The sequence below is a fragment of the Argopecten irradians genome, chromosome 1 (genome assembly GCF_041381155.1).
Source record: "Argopecten irradians isolate NY chromosome 1, Ai_NY, whole genome shotgun sequence".
Classification (NCBI taxonomy): domain Eukaryota; kingdom Metazoa; phylum Mollusca; class Bivalvia; order Pectinida; family Pectinidae; genus Argopecten; species Argopecten irradians.
The window spans coordinates 56,133,996-56,156,589 of NC_091134.1; the positions used below are offsets into that span (position 1 = coordinate 56,133,996).

The 22,594-nt window shown below is 36.0% G+C and overlaps 3 protein-coding genes across 3 annotated transcripts; 1 reads left to right on the forward strand and 2 right to left on the reverse strand.

The window, feature by feature from the left end:
• Window positions 1–139: 139 nt before the first annotated feature.
• LOC138334458 (protein DGCR6-like) lies at window positions 140–5,811 on the forward strand. The gene is made up of 4 exons (XM_069283120.1): window positions 140–536; window positions 1,588–1,748; window positions 2,058–2,164; window positions 3,517–5,811. The coding sequence occupies exons 1-4, from the start codon at window positions 403–405 to the stop codon at window positions 3,724–3,726; spliced, it is 612 nt and encodes a 203-aa protein (XP_069139221.1). The 5' UTR covers window positions 140–402; the 3' UTR covers window positions 3,727–5,811.
• A 131-nt stretch (window positions 5,812–5,942) lies between these two features.
• Window positions 5,943–16,042, reverse strand: LOC138334447 (glutathionyl-hydroquinone reductase YqjG-like). Its single transcript, XM_069283112.1, has 9 exons — window positions 14,208–16,042; window positions 11,582–11,738; window positions 9,693–9,871; window positions 9,319–9,391; window positions 8,560–8,758; window positions 8,167–8,260; window positions 7,489–7,605; window positions 6,527–6,643; window positions 5,943–6,291 (listed from the first exon to the last, which is right to left on the reverse strand). Exons 2-9 carry the CDS (start codon window positions 11,604–11,606, stop codon window positions 6,193–6,195), a joined length of 903 nt encoding a protein of 300 aa, XP_069139213.1. The 5' UTR covers window positions 11,607–11,738; window positions 14,208–16,042; the 3' UTR covers window positions 5,943–6,192.
• Window positions 16,043–16,111: 69 nt separating this feature from the next.
• On the reverse strand, window positions 16,112–22,477 carry LOC138334469 (glutathionyl-hydroquinone reductase YqjG-like). The gene is made up of 10 exons (XM_069283131.1): window positions 22,075–22,477; window positions 21,483–21,639; window positions 20,545–20,552; window positions 19,973–20,151; window positions 19,580–19,652; window positions 18,951–19,149; window positions 18,647–18,740; window positions 18,287–18,403; window positions 17,962–18,078; window positions 16,112–17,291 (listed from the first exon to the last, which is right to left on the reverse strand). The coding sequence occupies exons 2-10, from the start codon at window positions 21,566–21,568 to the stop codon at window positions 17,187–17,189; spliced, it is 978 nt and encodes a 325-aa protein (XP_069139232.1). The 5' UTR covers window positions 21,569–21,639; window positions 22,075–22,477; the 3' UTR covers window positions 16,112–17,186.
• Window positions 22,478–22,594: the final 117 nt, after the last annotated feature.

Below are 22,594 nucleotides of genomic sequence, written 5' to 3' on the forward strand. Positions count from 1 at the left end.
AAACAATTGAACTGTATTTTTAGGAATTAATACCGTATTAATTCACTGGTAAAAACAATGTTTGACTTTATCTATTAGAATGTTTTTGTCGTTTCCGGGGAATCCCTGTGCTACTTCTCTTTTCGGGGCCAGACCTACCATAACAGCACAAACAATAGCTTTTTTTTAAAGGTTTGACTCAAATTTAATTTCCATATTCATTTTTGCTCAGGTTTCCTTTCTTAATTGCTTGTAACTTAGTTTTATATAGCAGACATGCATAGTTTTCCATTCTCGTCATCATGTCAAACTTCCGGAAAAAAATAAAACAACCAAACAAATGAAATCGACAAGTGTAAAAAATGGGTAAGAGGTGCTAGATGCTAGTGTTAAATACTTCACTGACTGTATAGCTTATAGAACATGTCAGACACTAGTAATCTTGATCCGACTGTCTTAAGTTCGAGGAAAGATGAAATTGCACGCAGAGAACTACAGCAGAGGAGACATTACTTCTTACAGAAGGAGCTTCAGAACATGGCAAGAGAACTCCCTGGGTAAGTTTCTTTATTGATTTCTTCTTCTTCCAATTTAAGGGACAGACTCAAAGGTTTGAGTGCATTTGTCCCTGGGAGGTGGCATCAATTTATGATACATGGGTTTTTTTATATTTATATATATATAGATAGATGAAAACAGGCCGTGTATATTATTATGAGAGGTTGTGTCAAGCCAGGGTTGTCCAGAAATTGGCATAGGTGTTAAACATGGTGATAAGTCAAAGATCCACTATATATATAGACTAGGATATATAAAGACTATATATTAATTAGTCTATAGTAGTATTTGACTTACCAGCTTGCTAAACACCTATGATTTCAATTGGTTTATACTACACACAGTCACACACTTTTATGTGCTTAATTAACCTATTAATAAAATCAGGATTCAAAACATACATGTGTAATTACAGGTGGTACATGGTGTTGTACATTGTACAGGTACAAAAATTAAATTGTACATGTACAATTGTGCATGTAATTCCATACAATTGTACATGTATATAAAGTTCCAATGAATTTCTCGGGTATTTCATTTCCAGAACATGTTTTGCTTAATAAGATTCTAATTATATAGGCCTACCGGTATGTGCACGTACATTTGAGTATGTTGTTGATATTATTATCTTGTTGCTACAATTAGTATATATTTTTTTATAAATAAATATAGGCCTATAATACACCTGTATACATGTAAGTTGTGTTTGAATTTGAATATGAAATTATGCATGCAACATTCATTGCTTAGCTACAATACATATACACAGTTATCCTAAATCTTTCATTTAATATGTACACTATTATCTTTATAATTATAGATTTATATATTTTGAAATTATCTTCTTTAGTTTTAAGTATAACTTAATTAATTGACTTGTACATGTTTTGAAATTTGATTAAGTATGAAATTATTTAATTATCATTGAGTGCTTATAAAATTGTAGTATACAAATCTAGATCTTTAGTATACAAATCTAGATCTTTAATTATTTGATCCATTCTCAATATCTGTTATTGTTTCATGTGCATGCTTTCTATCACTTGACAGGAAATACCAGCAGCGGATGCCGTATAATCTTCTGTCTGGTTTAGCTAATGTTCTGCTGGATGATACCATGTTTGAAATCGTCCGAAGCCTACAGGAAGTGCAGCAGCTTGAGGAGAGACATCTGTCGAGTCAGCGCATCAAACTTGTCAACGACCATAAAGGTGTGCAGCATACAGATGTCAAGATTTCTCTTTAAATTTTCAGATTATTCTATTTTTGATTTTAATTTTAAATTTTGTTACAAATTATTGTTTTAGCACACAAAGTCATATACATTATGTACTGTACAAACATGTAGGAATGATATTGGTAAATACACTGTATACATTACATGTATGATTGTGAAATGTACATATATTATTTCATAAGCTAGCTGTATTCCTTGTGTTAGGTTAGGAACCTGATTCAGATTAGAATTACCTGGTAAGATATTACACTGTTATTTTGATTACATCTGCTTTCATCAACAGCACAGCGACATGACCTTCAGAAGAAACACAAAGAAATGCTGCAGTCATGTCAGACCAAGCCCCACAACCTCCCTATAGTGGAGAGTACCATTGAAAGGGAGAAAATTGTGAGTTAATTAAGTGAAGTAGGCAAATATAGTGGTGTATATATAGAAAGATGAAACATAATGGGGGGGGGGGGGGGTCAAAGGTCCTCAATATTTTGTAACCCCAAATTGGCGCAAGATTTTGGTTTTTGAGGGGAAGGGAGGGGGGAAAAAACTTTACGATTTACATGCAGAATGGCTGAGATGAATTTTACAATATGTTTTAATGAATTTGCAAGTGCCTTCGCATGAGATTTTGGTGTTCGGGTGGTCCGAGGGTCTCCCCATGGGAAAAAAAAGTTTTAGAATCGCTGATATGAGTTCTACGATGTATTTTGATGAATTTGCGAGCGCCGACGGCACAAGATTTTGGCATTTGTGGGGTCCGGGGTCTCCCCCGTATAAAAAAAAACAATGGCTGAGATGAGTTTTATGATGTATTTTGATGATTTTAAAGTGTTCTTGACATGGTAATTTTGCGATTAAAAGCTACCTGCACATAGAAATGATAATTGTGAATGTCATCATATCATACTCTGCTCGATTTGAACATACCGCTTCACACCATCAGCTATTGTTGCATAACTCAAAATGATAATAAATTAATTGCTAGGACATATAGATTAATTTATTTTTTAAGAAATGATTTTTTTTTTAAATGCGTAGTAGAATTCTTTGATGGATATTTTTAGTCTATTCGATATATATGTGTATTGAATTTTTATTATCAAGGGTTTGAACATTACGTACTTGAATGTTTAAGCGAATGCGCCACGCAGCGAAAAAAAAATTTTGAAAGGAAGTACAAAAAATGTGCAGAAGGACCCTTTTATCTTTCAAATGTGCATTTTTAGAAGATTTCATTCGGCTGAAATGGGGGGGAGCAAAAAGACATGTTTGCCCCCCCCACACCTCCTCCGCTTCCTATGTCCCTGAAATAGATTACATTATCAATATTTGCAGTTAATATAACAGTTGTCTTGCCAATCATCATCCATAAATGCCATTTTAAACAAACTTTGTGTACTTTAGTAAACAGCAGACATTAAGTTGTCTAATAAATTTTCTTCTTCAAAGGAAAAAAGAGCTGACATATGTGTAAAAGAAAACAAAAAGGAGACTCAACCTTCTGTATTTATCGGAATGTTAAAATGTCAAATGAAATATAAATTTAAGGATGAAATTCAAGTTCAGTGTGTGTTGATGAATTTGGAACAGCTACTCGTGTAACCAGATAGCTTACAATCATTGTTTACTGTACAAACTTAACACAAAAATGCTAAAATAAATTATTCACTTAAGTATATGTATAAGATATATAATGACATTACTAACTACATAACAAATTATTATCATTCAAATGTGGGTTTCAGACATTAGAGCGCCGCTGTGAAGAAGAGTTGAAGAAGCGGGACATGAAGATCATCCTTGACCTTGACCAGAAGGTGATGGACCAACAGGTAATGCTGGAGCGGGCTGGTGTTCCTGGATTCTTCGTTACCAACAAAAAACAAGATATTCAGCTTCAAATGTATCTATTGGAGTTTATACAGAGACTAAGTCATATGGATATTCCATCCTGACATTTATTTCTGATACAGGGACTTATAGTCATTTGGAAATCTTGTCCTGACATTTACCTCTCGTACAGAGGCATAGTCAAAAGGATATTCCTTCCTGACATTGCTCTCTCATACAGAGACTTAGTCATACGGATATTCCTTCCTGACATTGCTCTCTCATACAGAGACTTAGTCATACGGATATTCCTTCCTGACATTGCTCTCTCATACAGAGACTTAGTCATACGGATATTCCTTCCTGACATTGCTATCTCATACAGAGACTTAGTCATATGGATATTCCTTCCTGACATTGCTATCTCATACAGAGACTTAGTCATACGGATATTCCTTCCTGACATTGCTCTCTCATACAGAGACTTAGTCATACGGATATTCCTTCCTGACATTGCTCTCTCATACAGAGACTTAGTCATACGGATATTCCTTCCTGACATTGCTATCTCATACAGAGACTTAGTCATATGGATGTTCCTTCCTGACATTACTCTCTCATAAAGAGACTTTGTCATATGGATATTCCTTCCTGACATTACTCTCCCATACAGAGACTTAGTCATATGGATATTCCTTCCTGACATTGCTCTCTCAAACAGAGACTTAGCCATACAGATATTCCCTCCTGACACTTAGTCACACGGATATTCCCTCCTGACATTGCTCTCTCATACAGAGACTCAATAACCCAATAAGCGCCCAGGGCGTTTAAAAAATTGCAAAAAAAAAATGAAAAAGGTGCGAATAAGACGCAGTTAATGCAAATCTACACAGTTTTCTGTATTATTTGGTCTTTATTCATGCCTGGGCAATTGAAATCTACTAAGTTTTGTGTATTATTTGGTCTTTATTTATGCCTGGGCAACTGAAATCAAGGCCTCAAAAATGGGGAGGGGCACTTGTAGGGACATGCGCGCTTATTGGGTCGAATACGATAATAGATTCTGCCATTTTGAGATAAATGTGATTCAATGTAGAGAGTCAATATTTATAGGTCAAATAATAAGCACGTTATTGTTTTAGAATGGACCAATCACAGAACTTTCAGATCTTCTTTCTGAATATAAAAATCCGATCAAAAAATGGTCCAATTGTGTATAAGTTCCTGTGGTCAGTGATCTGTAACGTGAGGTTCCAATCTATTCCTTGTGATTAACTTTGGGGGAAAAGTCTCCTCATATACGAGATACATTGTTCTGTAATTTAATTAACTTTGGGAGAAAAGTCTCCTCTTACTCGAGATGCATTGCTCTGTAATTTAGAGACATGGATGAATGGAATGACATTATGATTAATCTTTGCTTACAGCAATTAAGACCATTGTGATACCAAATTTTGAATTGAGATGAAATGACATCATTCTAAATGCTTTTCAAATTCCAAAATAAAATTATTCTCGGATTCATGTACATGTATTTATATAAGAAAATGATGTTTATTAAATTGATACTTTTAAGTGAATGAAATAAAGTTATTAAGGGTGTACAATATACAAGAGCTGTCGTGATTATTTAAATCAATAGTGATTTCGTAGCTTACTTGCCCTATTGTTGCAGCATTTGTTTTCTTTCCGGTTGTCAACTTTTTTCATTTAAAAGACTTCTCCAAAATCTGAGAAGCTCATGAGCAGAGACTCAGCCATGATGTTGTACCTACATGGATAATTTGTTGGGATAAAAGACTTCCAAATTGTCGCAATGAATGACATTGACCTTCATTCAAGTTTACTAACTTAGTAATATGACAAAAGCCGGAAACTCTGAACACGTTCTTGTCAGCAACTAAAAAGTCTAGACACTTATTTTTACACCTACATGACAGTATTGCATGTATGCTTATTAAAAATATCACTGCAGCTTGGTACTGCAATGTCCAATTGATAAGCAAAAATAGTGTTCTGTAGGTCCAAACCATAATTAACGAGGCGTTTCCGTGGGTTTCGTATGACATGATTTCAGTATATGAATAATGACTTAGATAAAACTGTAAAGGACACATTTCCTTTTTAACTGACAAATATACATATGTACTGTATGGCAGAATATTAATAAATCAATGAAGTGTGGGTGAAGGATTTTAATAGATCTAAAATTAAATAAAAAGAATTCATGAATTAATTCAATTTCGTCAAGTCATTTAAGATGCGAAAAAACAATTATGATGATCATTACTCAATTCATGAGCTTTGTCGATCATTTAGAAATAACGAAAAACAAATATAGTATTGAAACCATTTTTATTTTCATACGACGTTTACCTGTTCAAGCTTTCCCCGTCAACATTTATTTCACAGAAACGAACAAAGCTCTTTAGGACGGAAACAATTTCGATAAGCCATTTTTGATTGACAGAGTTGCACAAATAAACAGCAACCCAATTATAATGGAAATTCAGCATTTGGGTGATCGTTTAGTCTTGTAATTATGTGTATGGATAATATATGGGAAAAGACAGTTGCCTTGTCGTGCTTTAACTGTTTGCCATGGCCTCCCTTACGTGTGGAGTGTTAAAGTCGATGTCAGGCCCAATGGATACAATTCGTGTCGGGTTGATTGATTCATGACTTGCCTGGAAAAAATGAAATGAAAGTGGGAGAGATATTAAATACTTTCATCCTACTATGAAGCCATGAATTCATACTCCTAAAATATGCCTTCAACCAAGAGTTTAACTAAATTATAAATTGAATTAATAAAATGCCAACATCGTTTTATTACCACGGTCTCAGATATGATTCATTGTAGTACAAGCCAAATGAATATATATAATTGGTGTTATGTAATATTTTAGTTTAATTACTTACCATATAATGTTTTGTGATGTGTTCAAAGTTGACAGTGTCAGCCACTCCTGGGATCTGGTACAAATCCCTCAGGTATCCCCACATGTTTGGGTAGTCCACTATCCGCTTCTTATTACACTAATGTATACAAAGGAAACTGCTGTATTAGAACAACTATTCTTTTACATCGTATCGATAAAAAACAGGAATGATATTACGTAATATGTACATCTTTTTCTTCTTGGTAATTACCAACTTTATTATGTCAAATAATATGTTACACACCAGCTTGATCTTCATTTTGATAGCGTATACGCTACAATGAACTCAGTTTGCAGTGGACATATATGTACATGCATATATTCATACTACCATACACGCAGTCAAAATGAAGATCAATCCCTATATACGATTTGTATGATAGATATAAATACTGTAAAGCATGCCAGACATACATATCGATATTGAGTTTTTTTCCTTCGTAGACTTCATGCTTTTTCGTTTGCATGCTTTGGGGGTCAATATCATTTGATTTAACACATGTTTGCAAGCTCCCTTGCGGAAAGGTATCGATTGTAACGTCATTATTTTGTGAGCGTAATTCACGTCGTTTTCTCCGAAAAATATGACGTTACGCTCGCAAACACACGACGTCACAATCAATATCTACCCGCAAATGGCCGCAAGGGCAGATAGCTCTGTTATATGCAAATACGGAACTTCCTATAGTACTGCAAAATCATAAAATTATTTTTTAAGAACAGTTGATGTTTATTCCTGTCTGTTCATTGATGCAAATATTCTTGTTACATCGTTTTAATATATAATAAATATATTTTCATAGCAAGACCATTACATGTACATAAGGAACATTTTCCCATTTGTGTAAGATAATAGAAATATTCCTGTTTAAACCGTACAATATGTCTGTATGGTTCAAACACTAATTATGATTAAGTCATAATTGTTTGTTATGTGATTACCTTGAAATGTCCTACGTAGACTTTGTCAAAACGTATGAGGGTTGTAAAAAGACGGATATCTGCCTCCGTTAAGGTACTTCCAGTTAGATAGCGGGATTTAGAGAGGATACCTTCCACCTGAAGCAAGATAGCTAAATCATACGTGCTGTTATAGGAAAAATACTGAAATTTTAAAGCACTTGTAAAGTATTATATATTATGTACATGTATATAACAGGCTGATGTGTTGCTTTTCTCTCTGAGGCTGTCGAGTCTGTACCAGAATTATAGAGAACACGTTCTTGGTTTCACACATCTTTATACAACATAGAATATTTATCATTGATTATTTCCTTTAGAATAAATAAATAAGTAGTAGTCACTCTCTCTTTCACACGTTTCACACACACACAGATATATAAGCAAATTCGATGATAATATCAGTAAAGAAGTTACATTCATCCACATTAAAATTGTAGGAAATATGTTCTTGGTTTTGACATCCTTATACAGTATTGTTTTCTATGTTTGAGTTCATCGCACTAAAGCCTTTACATACTCACTGATCAAGTCGAAAATAGTGCAAGGGAGATCCATTTTTTATGACATAGTCGAAATTGAAATAAAAACATGTTTTAGTTCTATAGAGTTCACCAACGAAGGTGTTACAATGTACACTGAACATGGGATCCTTTGTACCTTGTCGAGCCCCTGGAATACTTCCCGAACTGCTACGTCATATGCCTCTTGTGCTCGTGCAAATCCACTTCTGTACACACCGTTGTTGATCATTCTACAATTCAAAGATCTCTTATTAGTAATGCATCAGTTTTTGGTGCCCATAATATTTAAATATTGATGAATATTACAGAAAATCATGATAGGAACAAAAAAAAAATTCACTATTATTCTTTTTATTATTATTTACAATTACAAGATCATTCCAATTCAAAATAGTTTTCGGCTCTAAGAGACCCATGTAAGAACATTGCAGAGAGTTAATAATTTGATTTCTACAGACCCTCCAAACAATGACAGAATTAAAAATATTCAATAAATTATTATTATCTCTGTTACATTTTCGATACATACGGATAAATCCATTCGTTTAATGCGTCGATTTCCTTCCGGAGGTTTTCAGGATAAAGGTCTAACTTCCGCTGTTCTACCGTGGTACAAAAAGCGTTGAATTCAGTATTCAGCATCCGGATAATCTCGCTTGACTCGTTGTTTACAATAGTCTTCTTTTGTTTGTCCCAAAGAACGGGAACAGTAATACGTCCGCCATAGTCTGCGAAAATGAGAAATTATACACGTTTGAATTCATGCCATCGGTCAATTGTACAAAGATGTACTTTATAATGTTGTTTTTATGGTATTGCCCTTGATGTCTTTTTAGAAAATAAAGCAAATTAAAAAACAAATCTTTATATTGGTCACTTCATTCCGAAATCAGAATTTGTATCTCAATATCAAAATCTATCAGTTGGCGAGTTCGTTCAGGTTGAAAATAAAGTAGAAAGTCAAACTGTCTGAAACGAGGTTTAATGAGATGGAGAAAATTACAAATGTACATTTGTTTAGCTATTGAAACGATGCGATATATGGTGACTTGATAGAAGGACTTTGGGTATAAATTGTATGATTGGTGTTTGAAATTGACATTGTCTGAAACGCTTCCTTTCTGGGCAGTACAAATACCCCACACATACAGATACAACTTATTTTACATCAGCTAAAATGCATTGGCATGTTTTAATCAAAGACCATGACTACGCATTTTATTTTTAACAAGCCCGACAACATCACCAAAAACAGAGATTTGTATTATCACGCTACAGCTGAACTGACCTGGGTTCGCTTTATGATAAACCTCTCTCATCCGTGAACAACCGTTGACCGTGTCCAGCGTACAATCCTGTTTCTGCATTATCAATATGGTAAAACAATGTAGGACTCTCACAGGTTTTAATAAGTAGAATATTTACCTAATATATGGCATAATAATTAAATCTGCAAAATTATAAAAAAAAGTTGTGGAAAAACCAACAAATATTCAAAACTATCAATGAGAAGGAAGAAAATCTAAAACACGAAAATTGGCATTTAATTCTGATGGGCTTGATATTGTTTAATGCTATCTAAAACCGAGTCTAAATTGTTTATCTTGGGGAAAAATCCACTACCTTTTATTAAAATGTACACAGAGTCACAATGATGCCAACCTTGTTTGTAAAAGACCATCCATGTCCATCCATGAACCAATCGACCACATCACACGAGATGACGTCCTCCAGTCCTTTTAGTTTTCTGACGATCAGAGTCCGGTGAGCCCAAGGACAGGCAAGACTGACATACAGGTGATACCGCCCAGCCTCTGACGGAAAGCCAGACGATCCGTCCGCTGTTTAGTTGATAGAAAAAACGGCGAGGGCAAACGAAAAGGAAATCATTTAGAAAAAGCAACAACCATATAATACATTATGTATATCAGTTAGTCTTTGATTTTGTTTTTTGTTCCTATTTTTTTATTCCCTACAAAAATAGAAAAAATGGTTTGGGCTTTAAGTTGCAATGACCATATGCATTTGTTCGAAGTTTCCTGACTATCTTTTTGTGTTAAATACCATATGTTATATTACAAAGAGAAGAAAAACGCCCTGAAACATCCGTCTCGTTTGATACATGCAGTGGTGAAATATCAAACTCTCCAAAACAACTTTCACCTTCATTTATAAGTTGCACATACACTAGAATTGAAGAAATGCGAGCGCGATATTTGAAATATCAAAACAGTACTCTGTATATAAATGATAAACTAACTAACAAAAAGTAAGGATATTAGGATCTTTCTTTACGTTAGTGAATCTTGTGATCGTACGTCATGTCAATGTTTATAACAAAATGTTTGCTTCCATATGCTTTTTAGCTCACCTGGCCCGAAGGGCCGGTGAGCTTATGTCATGGCGCGGCGTCCGTCGTCCGTCGTCAGTCCGTCCGTCAACATTTCCTTTAAATCGCTACTAGTCATAGAGTTCTGCATGGACTGTAACCAAATCTGGCCACAAACATCCTTGGGGGAAGGAGAACAGAACTTATATAAATTTTGGCTCTAACCCCCCGGCGGCAGAAGGGGCGGGGCCCAATAGGGAAAATAAAGGTAAATCCTATAAAACGCTACTTGTCCTAGAGTTCTGCATGGATTGTAACCAAATTTGGCCCAAAACATCCTTGGGGGAAAGGGGAACAGAACTTGTATAAATTTTGGCTCTGACTCCTTGGGGGCAGGAGGGGCAGGGCCAATTAGGGAAATAGAGGTAAATCCTTTAAATCGCTACTTGTCCTAGAGTTCTGCATCGATTGTAACCAAATTTGGCCCAAAACATCCTTGGGGGAAAGGGGAACAGAACTTGTATAAATTTTGGCTCTGACCCCCCGGGGGCAGGAGGGGCGGGGCCCAATAGGGGAAATAGAGGTAAATCCTATAAATCGCTACTTGTCCTAGAGTTCTGCATGGATTGTAACCAAATTTGGCCATAAATATCCTTGGCGAAAGGAGAACAGAACTTGTATAAATTTTGGTTCTGACCCCTTGGGGGCAGGAGGGGCGGGGCCCAATAGGGGAAATAGAGGTAAATCCTATAAATCGCTACTTGTCCTAGAGTTCTGCATGGATTGTAACCAAATTTGGCCCAAAACATCCTTGGGGGAAAGGGGAACAGAACTTGTATAAATTTTGGCTCTGACGCCCCGGGGGTAGGAGGGGCGGGGCCCAATAGGGGAAATAGAGGTAAATCCTATAAATCGCTATTTGTCCTAGAGTTCTGTATGGATTGTAACCAAATTTGGCCAGAAATGCATCCTTTGGGGAAAGAGAACAGAAAATTGTATAAATTTTGGCTCTGACCCCCCGGGGGCAGGAGGGGCGGGGCCCGATAGGGGAAATAGAGGTAAATCCTATAAATCGCTAATAGTCATATAGTTCTGCTTGGATTTTAACCAAATTTGGCCCAGAAACATCCTTGGGGTTAACAGAATTTGTATAAATTTTGGCTTTGACCCCCTGGAGCAGAAAGAGTGGGGCCCAATAGGGGAATTAGAGGTAAACAATTACCTTTATTCAGAACATTCCTAGGCATTACAAACCAGGTGAGCGAGACAGGCCCTCTGGGCCTCTTGTTTTTCAATGTTTTAGACCACCTTTACCGAAGCATGTGAACAGTGAGATTTCTCTGGATCTTTGTACCATCTTGTATCACTTACCAGTTATCCTGCAACGAAATTGAACCTGATTAACCACTGTCATTACGATATATTACAATTGAGAACTATTAAGATGGTGACTTGATCAGTAGACTGCGATTCATTTCCCAGACGAAGGCTACGTAGCCGACAATTTTGAACAGAGACTGTTTATATTATGTATCTTGTAAATAATGTTCCCTTTGGAACACTTATGAGAAGTTAGAGAGAAAATATTAGTTATTTAAAGGGGTATTATTTTAGCGTTAATCGCATTATGACGTTTTACTATGGTACATTCGTTTGTTCTGCAAATTCTTTATAAAAAGAAATGCCTTCAATATAAAAATGGTGAGTGATGATACCTTAGCGATGACGCTTACTGTTTGTTTGAATAAGCTTCATTGTAGAACGACATTTTAAAGTTTTCATGTAATTTGAGAAGAATTAACTTCCACGTGACTTCGTTGAATAACTACTGATCATATATATTGTTACATTTAATTTAAAGTTATAAACAACTAAATGCATGCATATAGCAGCTTGGAATTCATTTGTACAATTTGCTTTGCCATGGTTATACATTACTATTTTCCCAATTATGTATAGCCATCACCTACTTATATCATTTCATCTGTCAAACACCTGAAAATGTCACACAACTATGGTAATCTTTGAAGTCAAAACCATTTTCAAATATTGAAGTCTTATGTTCAGTTAATTATGCTCAGGTAATTATATGCTCAGTTATACTATTAGTTATGCTCAGTCTTGTTAAGCATGTTTTCTTTGAAGCACAATAAGCAGATCATAAAATTGTCGAGTAAAGATAACTTGTGTGTATCGATAACGGCTGACGAATGTATGTGTATTACACGACAAGGTGAGTAATGATAACTTGTGTGTATCGATAACGGCTGACGAATGTGTATTACACGACAAGGTGAGTAATGATAACTTGTGTGTATCGATAACGGCTGACGAATGTATGTGTATTACACGACAAGGTGAGTAATGATAACTTGTGTGTATCGATAACGGCTGACGAATGTGTATTACACGACAAGGTGAGTAATGATAACTTGTGTGTATCGATAACGGCTGACGAATGTATGTGTATTACACGACAAGGTGAGTAATGATAACTTGTGTGTATCGATAACGGCTGACGAATGTGTATTACACGACAAGGTGAGTAATGATAACTTGTGTGTATCGATAACGGCTGACGAATGTATGTGTATTACACGACAAGGTGAGTAATGATAACTTGTGTGTATCGATAACGGCTGACGAATGTGTATTACACGACAAGGTGAGTAATGATAACATGTGTGTATCGATAACGGCTGACGAATGTGTATTACACGACAAGGTGAGTAATGATAACTTGTGTGTATCGATAACGGCTGACGAATGTGTATTACACGACAAGGTGAGTAATGATAACTTAATTGTGTGTATCGATAACGGCTGACGAATGTATGTGTATTACACGACAAGGTGAGTAATGATAACTTGTGTGTATCGATAACGGCTGACGAATGTATGTGTATTACACGACAAGGTGAGTAATGATAACTTGTGTGTATCGATAACGGCTGACGAATGTATGTGTATTACACGACAAGGTGACAAGCTAGAACGCATGTTGTTAAATGATTTCACGAACCGGAAAACATTTGTCCATAAAACAGGTCACACACAGTTGACAAATCAGAACGCATGTTTATTGTTATATGACACAGCATTATCAATTTTATCCGATCAACCGCTATAATAATAGGATTGGTATGAGAGAGTTAAGTACTTGTAAGTATAGCTGGACAGTAAACATCGGATCATCTGGTTGCTGCATTTATACATGAACTCAAAAATGATATCATCATTTAAAAAATGATAGCCCAAGTAATGATGATTACATCATTGTTAGATATCGTACTCAGCCTATCTAGCCAGGAATCTACAGAGGAATGGCTACATGTGTAAATGTGCTTTGTAATCAGTCGATAATCTAGAATGCACGGACTCGGTATTGGTTATTGCTAAAACTAACAATGTGTTTGGTTGAATATCTGGAACGTTCACTGCATGTGCATGTAACGTATCTCTTTACGGTTCAAAGGAGTAGCTAATCTTTAGAGCTTTACCGTTTACTCCTAATTATTTTTTATGTGGTGCTTGTGAATTTTAACAAAACATGCGACAAAATGTACGTTTCAGGAAGAAAAAACACCTGCAATTGACGGTTGTAAATTATATCACGCAAAATATGGCATATGTAGATGGACGCGTTTTATTGGTTTTGAATGCATCTAATCAAAGCTATATCATCTTCCCGAAGTGAGTTTTTTTCAAAGATTAAAATAACAATATTAGAGATATGGTTTTTAGCCCTTTTCCACGAATTAGTATGGCCTAAATACAACAACATAATATGTATTCTCTAGTTAAATGTTCGTTTCATATCGAAATAACGACACATTTTCAACACTTACCAATCCCGGAAAGCTGATTTAGCTCGGATGAATTCTCCTTTGATTGAAGTGGACATTATATCACCGTCTTTATATAGGTCCAGAGGCCACAATCTCCAAGATTGATGTAGTTTGTAATCTGTGCTGAAGTCTTCTGTTACCCGACCACGTGTTTGGCAAGTTTTGTTTACAATCGGGAGATATCACGTGACCAAAATATGCCGCACTTTATCGATACACTCGACATACAATGCATTAATTGGAATTCACTAGCTGTGTACAGATGTATGTATGCAAAAGCTACATTTATATTTATATTTTATGTAATCGAATAAGCATACATTTTGTAACATATTGACACATTCAATCTCCTTACATAATCAGATAATGTCAGTCTGTCTGTGAAACCGTACACCGGATATTGCTACTTCAAGGGCTATTAACGATGAGCGGTATACGCATACGCATTAGTAATCTGATACGTGTAGTATTTGTAGCACCCTGTTTGACATAGAATGCAATATAATTGTATGGCACGTGTTTACCTGAGTGGCCTTGTATACCATCGTAAAGATTGCGATTCGTCGGACCGAACATTATGGTGGCTGATTTCGATCATGTCGCACTATCACATTGGCCATATGCATGCCGCCATGCGACAGTGCGCCAAGTGAAGAGCGACACTGCGCCATGCGACAGTGCATCAATGCGCCATGTTACAAACACACTGTCACATGGCGCATTTTCGCTCTCCGTATGGAGGCAATGCGCCATGCGATAGTGCGATAATGCGTCATGCGAGAATAGGTCATGCAACAATGCGTCAAGCGAAGAGCGACAGTGCGACAATAAGCTATGGGACAGTGCGATAATGTGCGAGGAGGTGAAGGTGCTATAATGCACTATGCAACAGTGCGATAATGTGTCATGCGACAAACACAATGTCGCATGCCATATTGTCGCATGGCGCATTGTCGCACTGTCGCCGAAATCAGCCATCATACTAACGACCTGCGTATGTTTTATTTCTACATTGTACATGAGTATGTTTAACCATATGCAGAGAAATCAGCGTACATGTACGTCTGTAACCAAGTAGGAGAGCATTTAGAGACCATATAACCAAGACACCCACAAAATCGTTCAGTATATTTGTACATTTACATATCTGTATGATGTAAAAGTTAATGTTTTAGACGCGAAAATATCATATATGCAATATATCATGGATAAGGATTTCTCCCTTCAAATACACGTGTATACGTATGCGTATACCGCTTATTGTTAATAACCATCATAAAATATTCGGAAGATGTCGTGATTCGACCATTAGAAGCATATTGTTTTCAATTGGTCGCTGACCGGGTATCTCAATCGTTAATATAGAACATCCGCCTAGTGTTTGTAAGTCCCTGGTTAATACCCCTCTCTGGTCGTTACATTTTCTTTCTTCTCATCTGTTCATTTGTATACGTTCTATTGACCACAGGGGTATTATAATTATATGTACATGTAGCTACAGTCTAAAATGGATTGTGAACACTCAGGGTGGGTCCATATTGATATAACCTGTACCAGTGCCTAACAACTGCCCCACATCGGGATTCGAACTCGCGACCCAGAGGTGGAGGGCTTGTGGTAATATATCGAGGCATTTTATCCACTTGACCACCGCGTACAGGGATCCATATGCTATTTAAATGTACAGGGTGTCCCTAAAACATGTCCCGACTTTGATAGGTAATAACTTTTGCATAACAAAACTTTTTTTTTGGAAATTCAAAATGATTTGGAAAGCAAAAGTATCCAAGTTAGCTGAAAAAAGAGAGATAATTTGGAAAATTTAGGACTTCCTTTCACCAGGGACACTGACTACATATACGTATGTGTATATTAACCGTGACAATCGCAGAATAAAGGCACAATAAATGCAACTGTAATACAGGTAAAATACACTGTATTTACTTTATTATTTGACGTACACATACATATGACGAACTATTAACATACAGTTGCATGCTTCTTTTAGATATACATTTACCTAAACAATGAGAACTGTTTATATTTCTAAGTATGCTAAATACAAATATACCGAAGAATGATTCTGACTGGAACTGGCTATATAAATAATATCTAATTTGGTGCAATTAATAAAATTAATTAAAAAAGAATCCTGTTTTCTGATATGATGGGATATGGGATACTCTTACTAGGCGTATCGAACAAGGGGCAGCATTCAATGGTTTGTTAAAAATGAAACGATGATTATCGGGTCATCAGAACTCGGTAATGGATAAATATCATAAAATTTGAAAGATTTTTTTAATTGTTAATAATATCACTGGACATTTTAAAGGCCCACTATCTTTCCGAAACGGCTTTTAATTTTTTTCATTGAAATGTAAAACGAGATTGATAAATTTGCAGAGTCGCAAAAATTATTAGCTTAACGCTGATACTATACCTGTAATAACCTTCTAAACAATTAGATTTAAATAAATTAAATTTTAATTTTCATAACGCGAGTCGTATTATGTTTCCCGCCGTCGTCCTAATTACCGAGCAGTAGTTGACAATCACTGTGACAGACGGCAAAACAGAGAAAGGTAGCTTCACTGTTTTCATAGATTTCGGAGGAAATCTTGCATTTTTTGGTATTGTAACCTCATCTTAGGCCAGCATTTTATATTTCCTGGTGTTATTAACGTTTCTTAGAAACTTATGTTTTTGTTTCGGAAAGGTGATGGGCCTTTAAGGTCTAGTCTTACCAGGTGGTTAGTGCAATCTAGATCCGCTTCTACTACCTGTTACTCCGAATACAGTCACTAAAAACTTGCAGTGTGAACAGATCTGATTGTAGAGAGATGCATAGCCATTCAAACCAACAAAAAATATGTCACTTTATCAAGTCATCATTGGCCAATACATATTTGCTATGGATTATATAATTATCTGCCTCGTGGTAATGTTCAGAATATATTCTATGAACATGCAAGTCTTCTAGTCATTTCGTTCTTGCATGGCCTCCCTGCCGTGTGGAGTAGTGAAGTCGATATCAGGCCCAATGGATACAATTCTTGTCGGGTTGATCATAGTGTGACTTCCCTTTGAACATATAAAAACATATATATAGAAACTATTACACATTTACACCCATATCATATGCCATATCAGCCCAAGGATTCAATATCAGACCGACGGTTTTAGTCTCATCGATGTCGGATATGCCATGTAATATGGATTTTACCACCTTTTATAAGTTAAGCATATATACTTCAAAATGATGTCTAGATCCAACAAAATGTTAATGAAAGTAAAAATGTCTGTAAACGCCCTGTTTTCCACGAGAAATAACGAATCTATAACTCTTATTAAAATGTGTGTGCTTTTCCTGCTTTTGCTTATAATTCGCAAATTAGAACACATGACAGATCGATATATTAGGCTATGTCGCCTGAAATTTTGCAATTTACAGCAGTGTTGTTTTTCCAATTTCGTTTTATTGCACGCATAGGCATGTTGTATTGATAAGTGACCTACATTATCATGTCGGCATTGCATAAAGTAGCAAGGTTGGTGAGGAAAATCATCCTTTAAAAGTTTGATTAAGTATACTCCAGATTTCGAGAAACGAAACACGAAAACGTCTCCATGGGTTACCCGCGTCTAACACATAACCTAAGAAAGTAATAACGTCGACAATTGTGTATAGGAAATATATAGTGTTCTACTAATGTACCGTCAGAGTTCTTGTAATACCCGGTAGTAGACTTACCATATAATGTTTAGTGATGTGTTCAAAGTTGACAGTGTCGGCCACCCCTGGGACCTGGTACAAATCCCTCAGATATCCCCACATGTTAGGATAGTCCACAATCCGCTTCTTGTTACACTATAAAAATCAGAAATCAATAATTCAATAACCTTATGATCGTCATTGAATATTAAGGTGAAATTAAATGCATACGATTTCAAGCGAAAACTTCTAAGATAAAAATACGAAAGTGGGAAGTGTTACCTTTACCTAGTTTGTAGCAGAACTGACATATTCTGTACGCTGATAAGTAATAATATAACAAGTAATTAAATTCCAGAATTACCTTGAAATGTCCTACGTAGACCACATCAAAACGTATCAGTGTTGTAAATAACCTGATATCCGCCTCCGTTAGGCTTTTGCCTGTTAGGTAGCGACTCTTGCTCAAAATGTCTTCTATCTGCAGGAATTAAGAGAAAGAATCTAGTAATTAAATAACTGTTTGTATATTGATTTAAACATAGAGATATGCCGTGGTTTTGATTGTGGCACGATAAATGCAATTGTTTTAATGATGGGTCATCATGCAAATGCATCTAAATAATTGCACAGGCCAGTTTGTCACTGAAAACTAAAGAATAGGAACCGAAATGGCGAGCCGTGTCGCAACAGAGACAAAACACTTTATAAGAGGTCATATCACCTTGTCTAGTCCCTGGAACACATCCCGGACCGCTACATCATAGGCCTCTTGACTTGTTGCAAAGCCACTTCTGTACACACCATTGTTGATCATTCTAAAACAATATTTGTTGATATTGGACTGATATGTTGACACACGTTTTAAAATATTAAATTAATGGTGGACATTTATTAACCAATGAATAAAGACAAATCTTATACGGTATTTTGATAATTGCAGAAAGAATCGCAGTTACCCATAGTCATGCAGAACGGACTATTACAATAAGGAATCTTATTTCAATATACAAGCCACGTCTACATACGGATAAATCCATTCGTTTACTGCGTCGATGTCCGTCCGAAGGTGTTCTGGATAGTAGTCTAACTCCCTCTGATCTTCTGTGCTACAGAAAGCGTTGAATTCCGAATTCAGCATACGAAGAATCTCACTAGACTCGTTGTTAACGACAGTTTTCTTTTGTTTATCCCACAGAACGGGGACAGTGATACGACCGTCATAATCTAAAATAGCACAAACCGTGTATTAAAGATAAGATGGTGGAATGAAATGGACGGAATTGTTTCGGGTTAAAAAGGATGTATACAACTTAGCAACTAAATAATGGTCCTTGTACAAAAAATATAAATAGTTGTTTGAAAACAGCAAAGCTTAATCATACAAGTACAATCTTGCCCATTCGGCCTTGTGATATTCTCAAAATCCTAATTTCCCCCTAAATGATTGTCCATATTTTATGTAATCCTATGTCCATAAGAAGTCCAGCATCGGCTTATCGTTACATGTAATACCCATCACAACACGTATAGCTTCTTGAGTTTTTTACAATCAAGCATTGTCTTCCTTAGAATTACTTTTAATACCCATCACAACACTTATAAACCCATAAATAACAGTATTTAAACACTTTGCACTTGTGAAAAAAAACCATACCTGGGTTTGCTATTCGGTAAACTTCTCGTAGCCGCGAACACCCATTGACTGTGTCCAATGTACAATTGGGGCTCTGGACAAATAAATTATCAGCTATTACATTAGAAAATCAGATATCAACAATCTTATAGCCAAATCAAATTTTAACATACACCGAATAAGATATCAACAATCATACTGACAAACACAATAATCACAATACCATTTGCAGTGATAACTGTATTGAAACTAATTGCTATTTTCAAACTGCAATAACAACGTAATGCTAGCTTGAACGTAGATTATGGAAATCTTACAGTGTACAGAGATCGGAGCGCCTCACAGATAGTAGTATTGGGTATTCAACTCCTACCTTATATTACTGATTTTATAGGAATAGGCTGGAAATGATACCTTGTCAGAAAAAGACCACCCCTCGCCATCCAGAACCAAATCCACCACATCACACGAGATGACGTCCTCCAGTCCTTTGAGTTTCCTGACGATCAGAGTCCGGTGAGCCCAAGGACAGGCCAGACTGACATACAGGTGATACCGTCCAGCCTCTGACGGAAAGCCAGACGATCCGTCCGCTGTCCAAGTGATAGTTAATGTCAAGGTTAACCAATAATTGATCCAAACACTTCGAATCGATCGCCATTTAGGGTTATCGTATATTCGATTATTTTATCTACCGTTATTTACCTTTGTATATGTTTCGTTGAATTGCAACCCGCATGTCTAATATTTTTGATTATTGCATTGTAATCGTAGGAGAAATAGCCTGCATGTCTGTATAAAATGCAACACAACTATGTATATGACATTCACATTTCCGGGGTTCACTTTTTGAAAGGACTACGTAAAAATAAGATATAAACACGAATCAGAGCTTTGTGACAGAAAATATGTTGACGTGACAGGCGATGACATTGGAACTTTCTATGAAGTAGGTGATGAGATATTTCCACTAGGGTGTCACTTACCAGTTATCCTACAACGAGAAAAAAATGTGGTGATTGTCTCAATCCGAAACCAAACATGCTGCTTTAAATTACAGTGACAACAGTGACAGCCATACTACTTGTATCCGGTACAGTATTGTTTTTTTGACATTTGCATAACGCTTTCTTAAATACATGTTAATAACATCAGCTACAATCCAATATGCGCATGCTTATTTTTATCTAAAAGTATACACTTGCAAAACAGCATACAGTAGCGAATACAAGCTGTACATATATTCCTATTCATGTTTTTAAATGTACAGGACCAATATTGAGAGTAATATGAATGTAGGCTACAAGAATGATTTTAGTTATTTTGAAAATATCAAAAAATATTGAACACATAAATTGCATTGTTACACTCCCCAATTTCTAAACCACCAATTGAAAAAAGATGAAATTAACACCAAGGGAGCTAAAGTCCAGTCAAATTTCTGCCATGCATTACCAGAAAAATATAAATCATCAGAAGTTTTCTATTATTTGAATCATAATACATATAAGCAAACTCTACCAAAATATACCACCAGGAAAATAAGTTTAAATAATCTATTCCCGTAAATGATCTCTTGAAACATGTTATTCTACTTAAAAAATACACAGTTCATACTGCTTATTTTTGATAACAGAAGCTAAAATATTCAAAAAGGTAGTCTTTCACAAACGGGAGAAGAAAAATATCTTGCAAAACATTACAGTTTGTTCCTCATTTATTCAACTATAGTATCTCTCGACGACATTACAGGCTGTCATTTTTAATTCCCAAATGATGCCAAGGTGGTATCATTCAGATTAGGATTGAACAAGTCATAAAGTTGCATAATCATCAAACACATTTTGTGAGCACCTGGGCTAATATCATATGTAAACGTCAAAAGTGAAACACATGTGCCGGTATAACATGTGGAACTACTTACCAGTCCCGGAAAACAGACTTGGCTCTGACAAACTCTCCTTTGTCTGAATTGTCTACCTTTAACAGTTTTGGATCAGTAGCCGCCATTTTCGTGTGTTTTAGTGCAAGTTCAACTCAACGTCAGTTTACCATAGAGAGTCCATCTCCGATTATACGTTCTGATCGATATATAAAAGACATACAATGTTATGTAAAACACGTGTAATAATGAATAGCAAATATGCTTACATGCAACGTATACACACACACACTATTGAGTTTCTATAGCTTGTGTAATTTTTGACTGTGTATAATATATAAAGAATTTGTGTACAAACCAACGACGAATATAAAAGTTCGAGCTAACGACATCAAAACGCCTTAATGTAGCTATCTACATATGTGCGTAGCTGTGTATTACACATACTCGTGTTATTATCCCATAGAATATATAATCGTAACTGAATGGTGATTTCTCATGAGATCGCTGCATATTAGATGATGAATTTGCATAAAAATTTACGACTAATTCATTAGGTATAATGCATTTTATTATGGCGGAAACACACCTACGAAAGACAATGCAAGACATATGCAAACACAGCCGAACTCACCGACCACAAACAGGAAAGTACGTATCCCGTCCGATAACACACTAGCCAGCATTAACAAGCTTCTAATGTAAGTAGATTCAGATTGATTCTTTGTGCATATCCTCCTGGAGCTGTTATACCGAGCCTATGACACTGTAGATACTTACCGGTGACCCACGTACAATGTACGTGATCAACCTTTCGTTGCGGATGATAAACGGAGCGTGTAATAACATACTAGGTCTAGTTATAGAACTAGTGAAGTTGTGGTCTGCTCGGTAGACGTCCTGTTCAGCATACTAGTTTTCAGATCCATTAGATAGTTACGGCCTCCATACATATACGCTATTGATACGAATCGTGCTGATTCCTGACTTTGAACAGTAAGTAAAAGTTATTGCACAGCTTTCGAGTAATAAGGGTTTATTACTCCCGAGCGAAGCGAGGGGGTAATAAGTCCCGAGTGACGAGAAATCATGCAATAACTGACTTATACTGCATGCTTCTTAACCTCAAACAAAAAGACAAGTTGATTGAAAAA

Excerpts from the sequence above, each read along its gene's own strand:
- LOC138334458 (XM_069283120.1), top strand. The coding sequence starts at position 403 with ATGTCAGACACTAGTAATCTTGATCCGACTGTCTTAAGTTCGAGGAAA. Across the intron at positions 1,749-2,057 it reads ACTTGTCAACGACCATAAAG|CACAGCGACATGACCTTCAG; the intron begins GTGTGCAGCATA and ends TTTCATCAACAG. Across the intron at positions 2,165-3,516 it reads CCATTGAAAGGGAGAAAATT|ACATTAGAGCGCCGCTGTGA; the intron begins GTGAGTTAATTA and ends TGTGGGTTTCAG.
- LOC138334447 (XM_069283112.1), bottom strand. The coding sequence starts at position 11,606 with ATGCCTAGGAATGTTCTGAATAAAG. Across the intron at positions 7,606-8,166 it reads TATTCCAGGGGCTCGACAAG|GTGGAAGGTATCCTCTCTAA; the intron begins GTACAAAGGATC and ends ATCTTGCTTCAG. Across the intron at positions 6,292-6,526 it reads ACATCACAAAACATTATATG|GCAAGTCATGAATCAATCAA; the intron begins GTAAGTAATTAA and ends CATTTTTTCCAG.
- LOC138334469 (XM_069283131.1), bottom strand. The coding sequence starts at position 21,568 with ATGGCGGCTACTGATCCAAAACTGTTAAAGGTAGACAATTCAGACAAA. Across the intron at positions 19,150-19,579 it reads TTACCGAATAGCAAACCCAG|ATTATGACGGTCGTATCACT; the intron begins GTATGGTTTTTT and ends GTGCTATTTTAG. Across the intron at positions 18,079-18,286 it reads TCTACGTAGGACATTTCAAG|TGTAACAAGAAGCGGATTGT; the intron begins GTAATTCTGGAA and ends TGATTTTTATAG.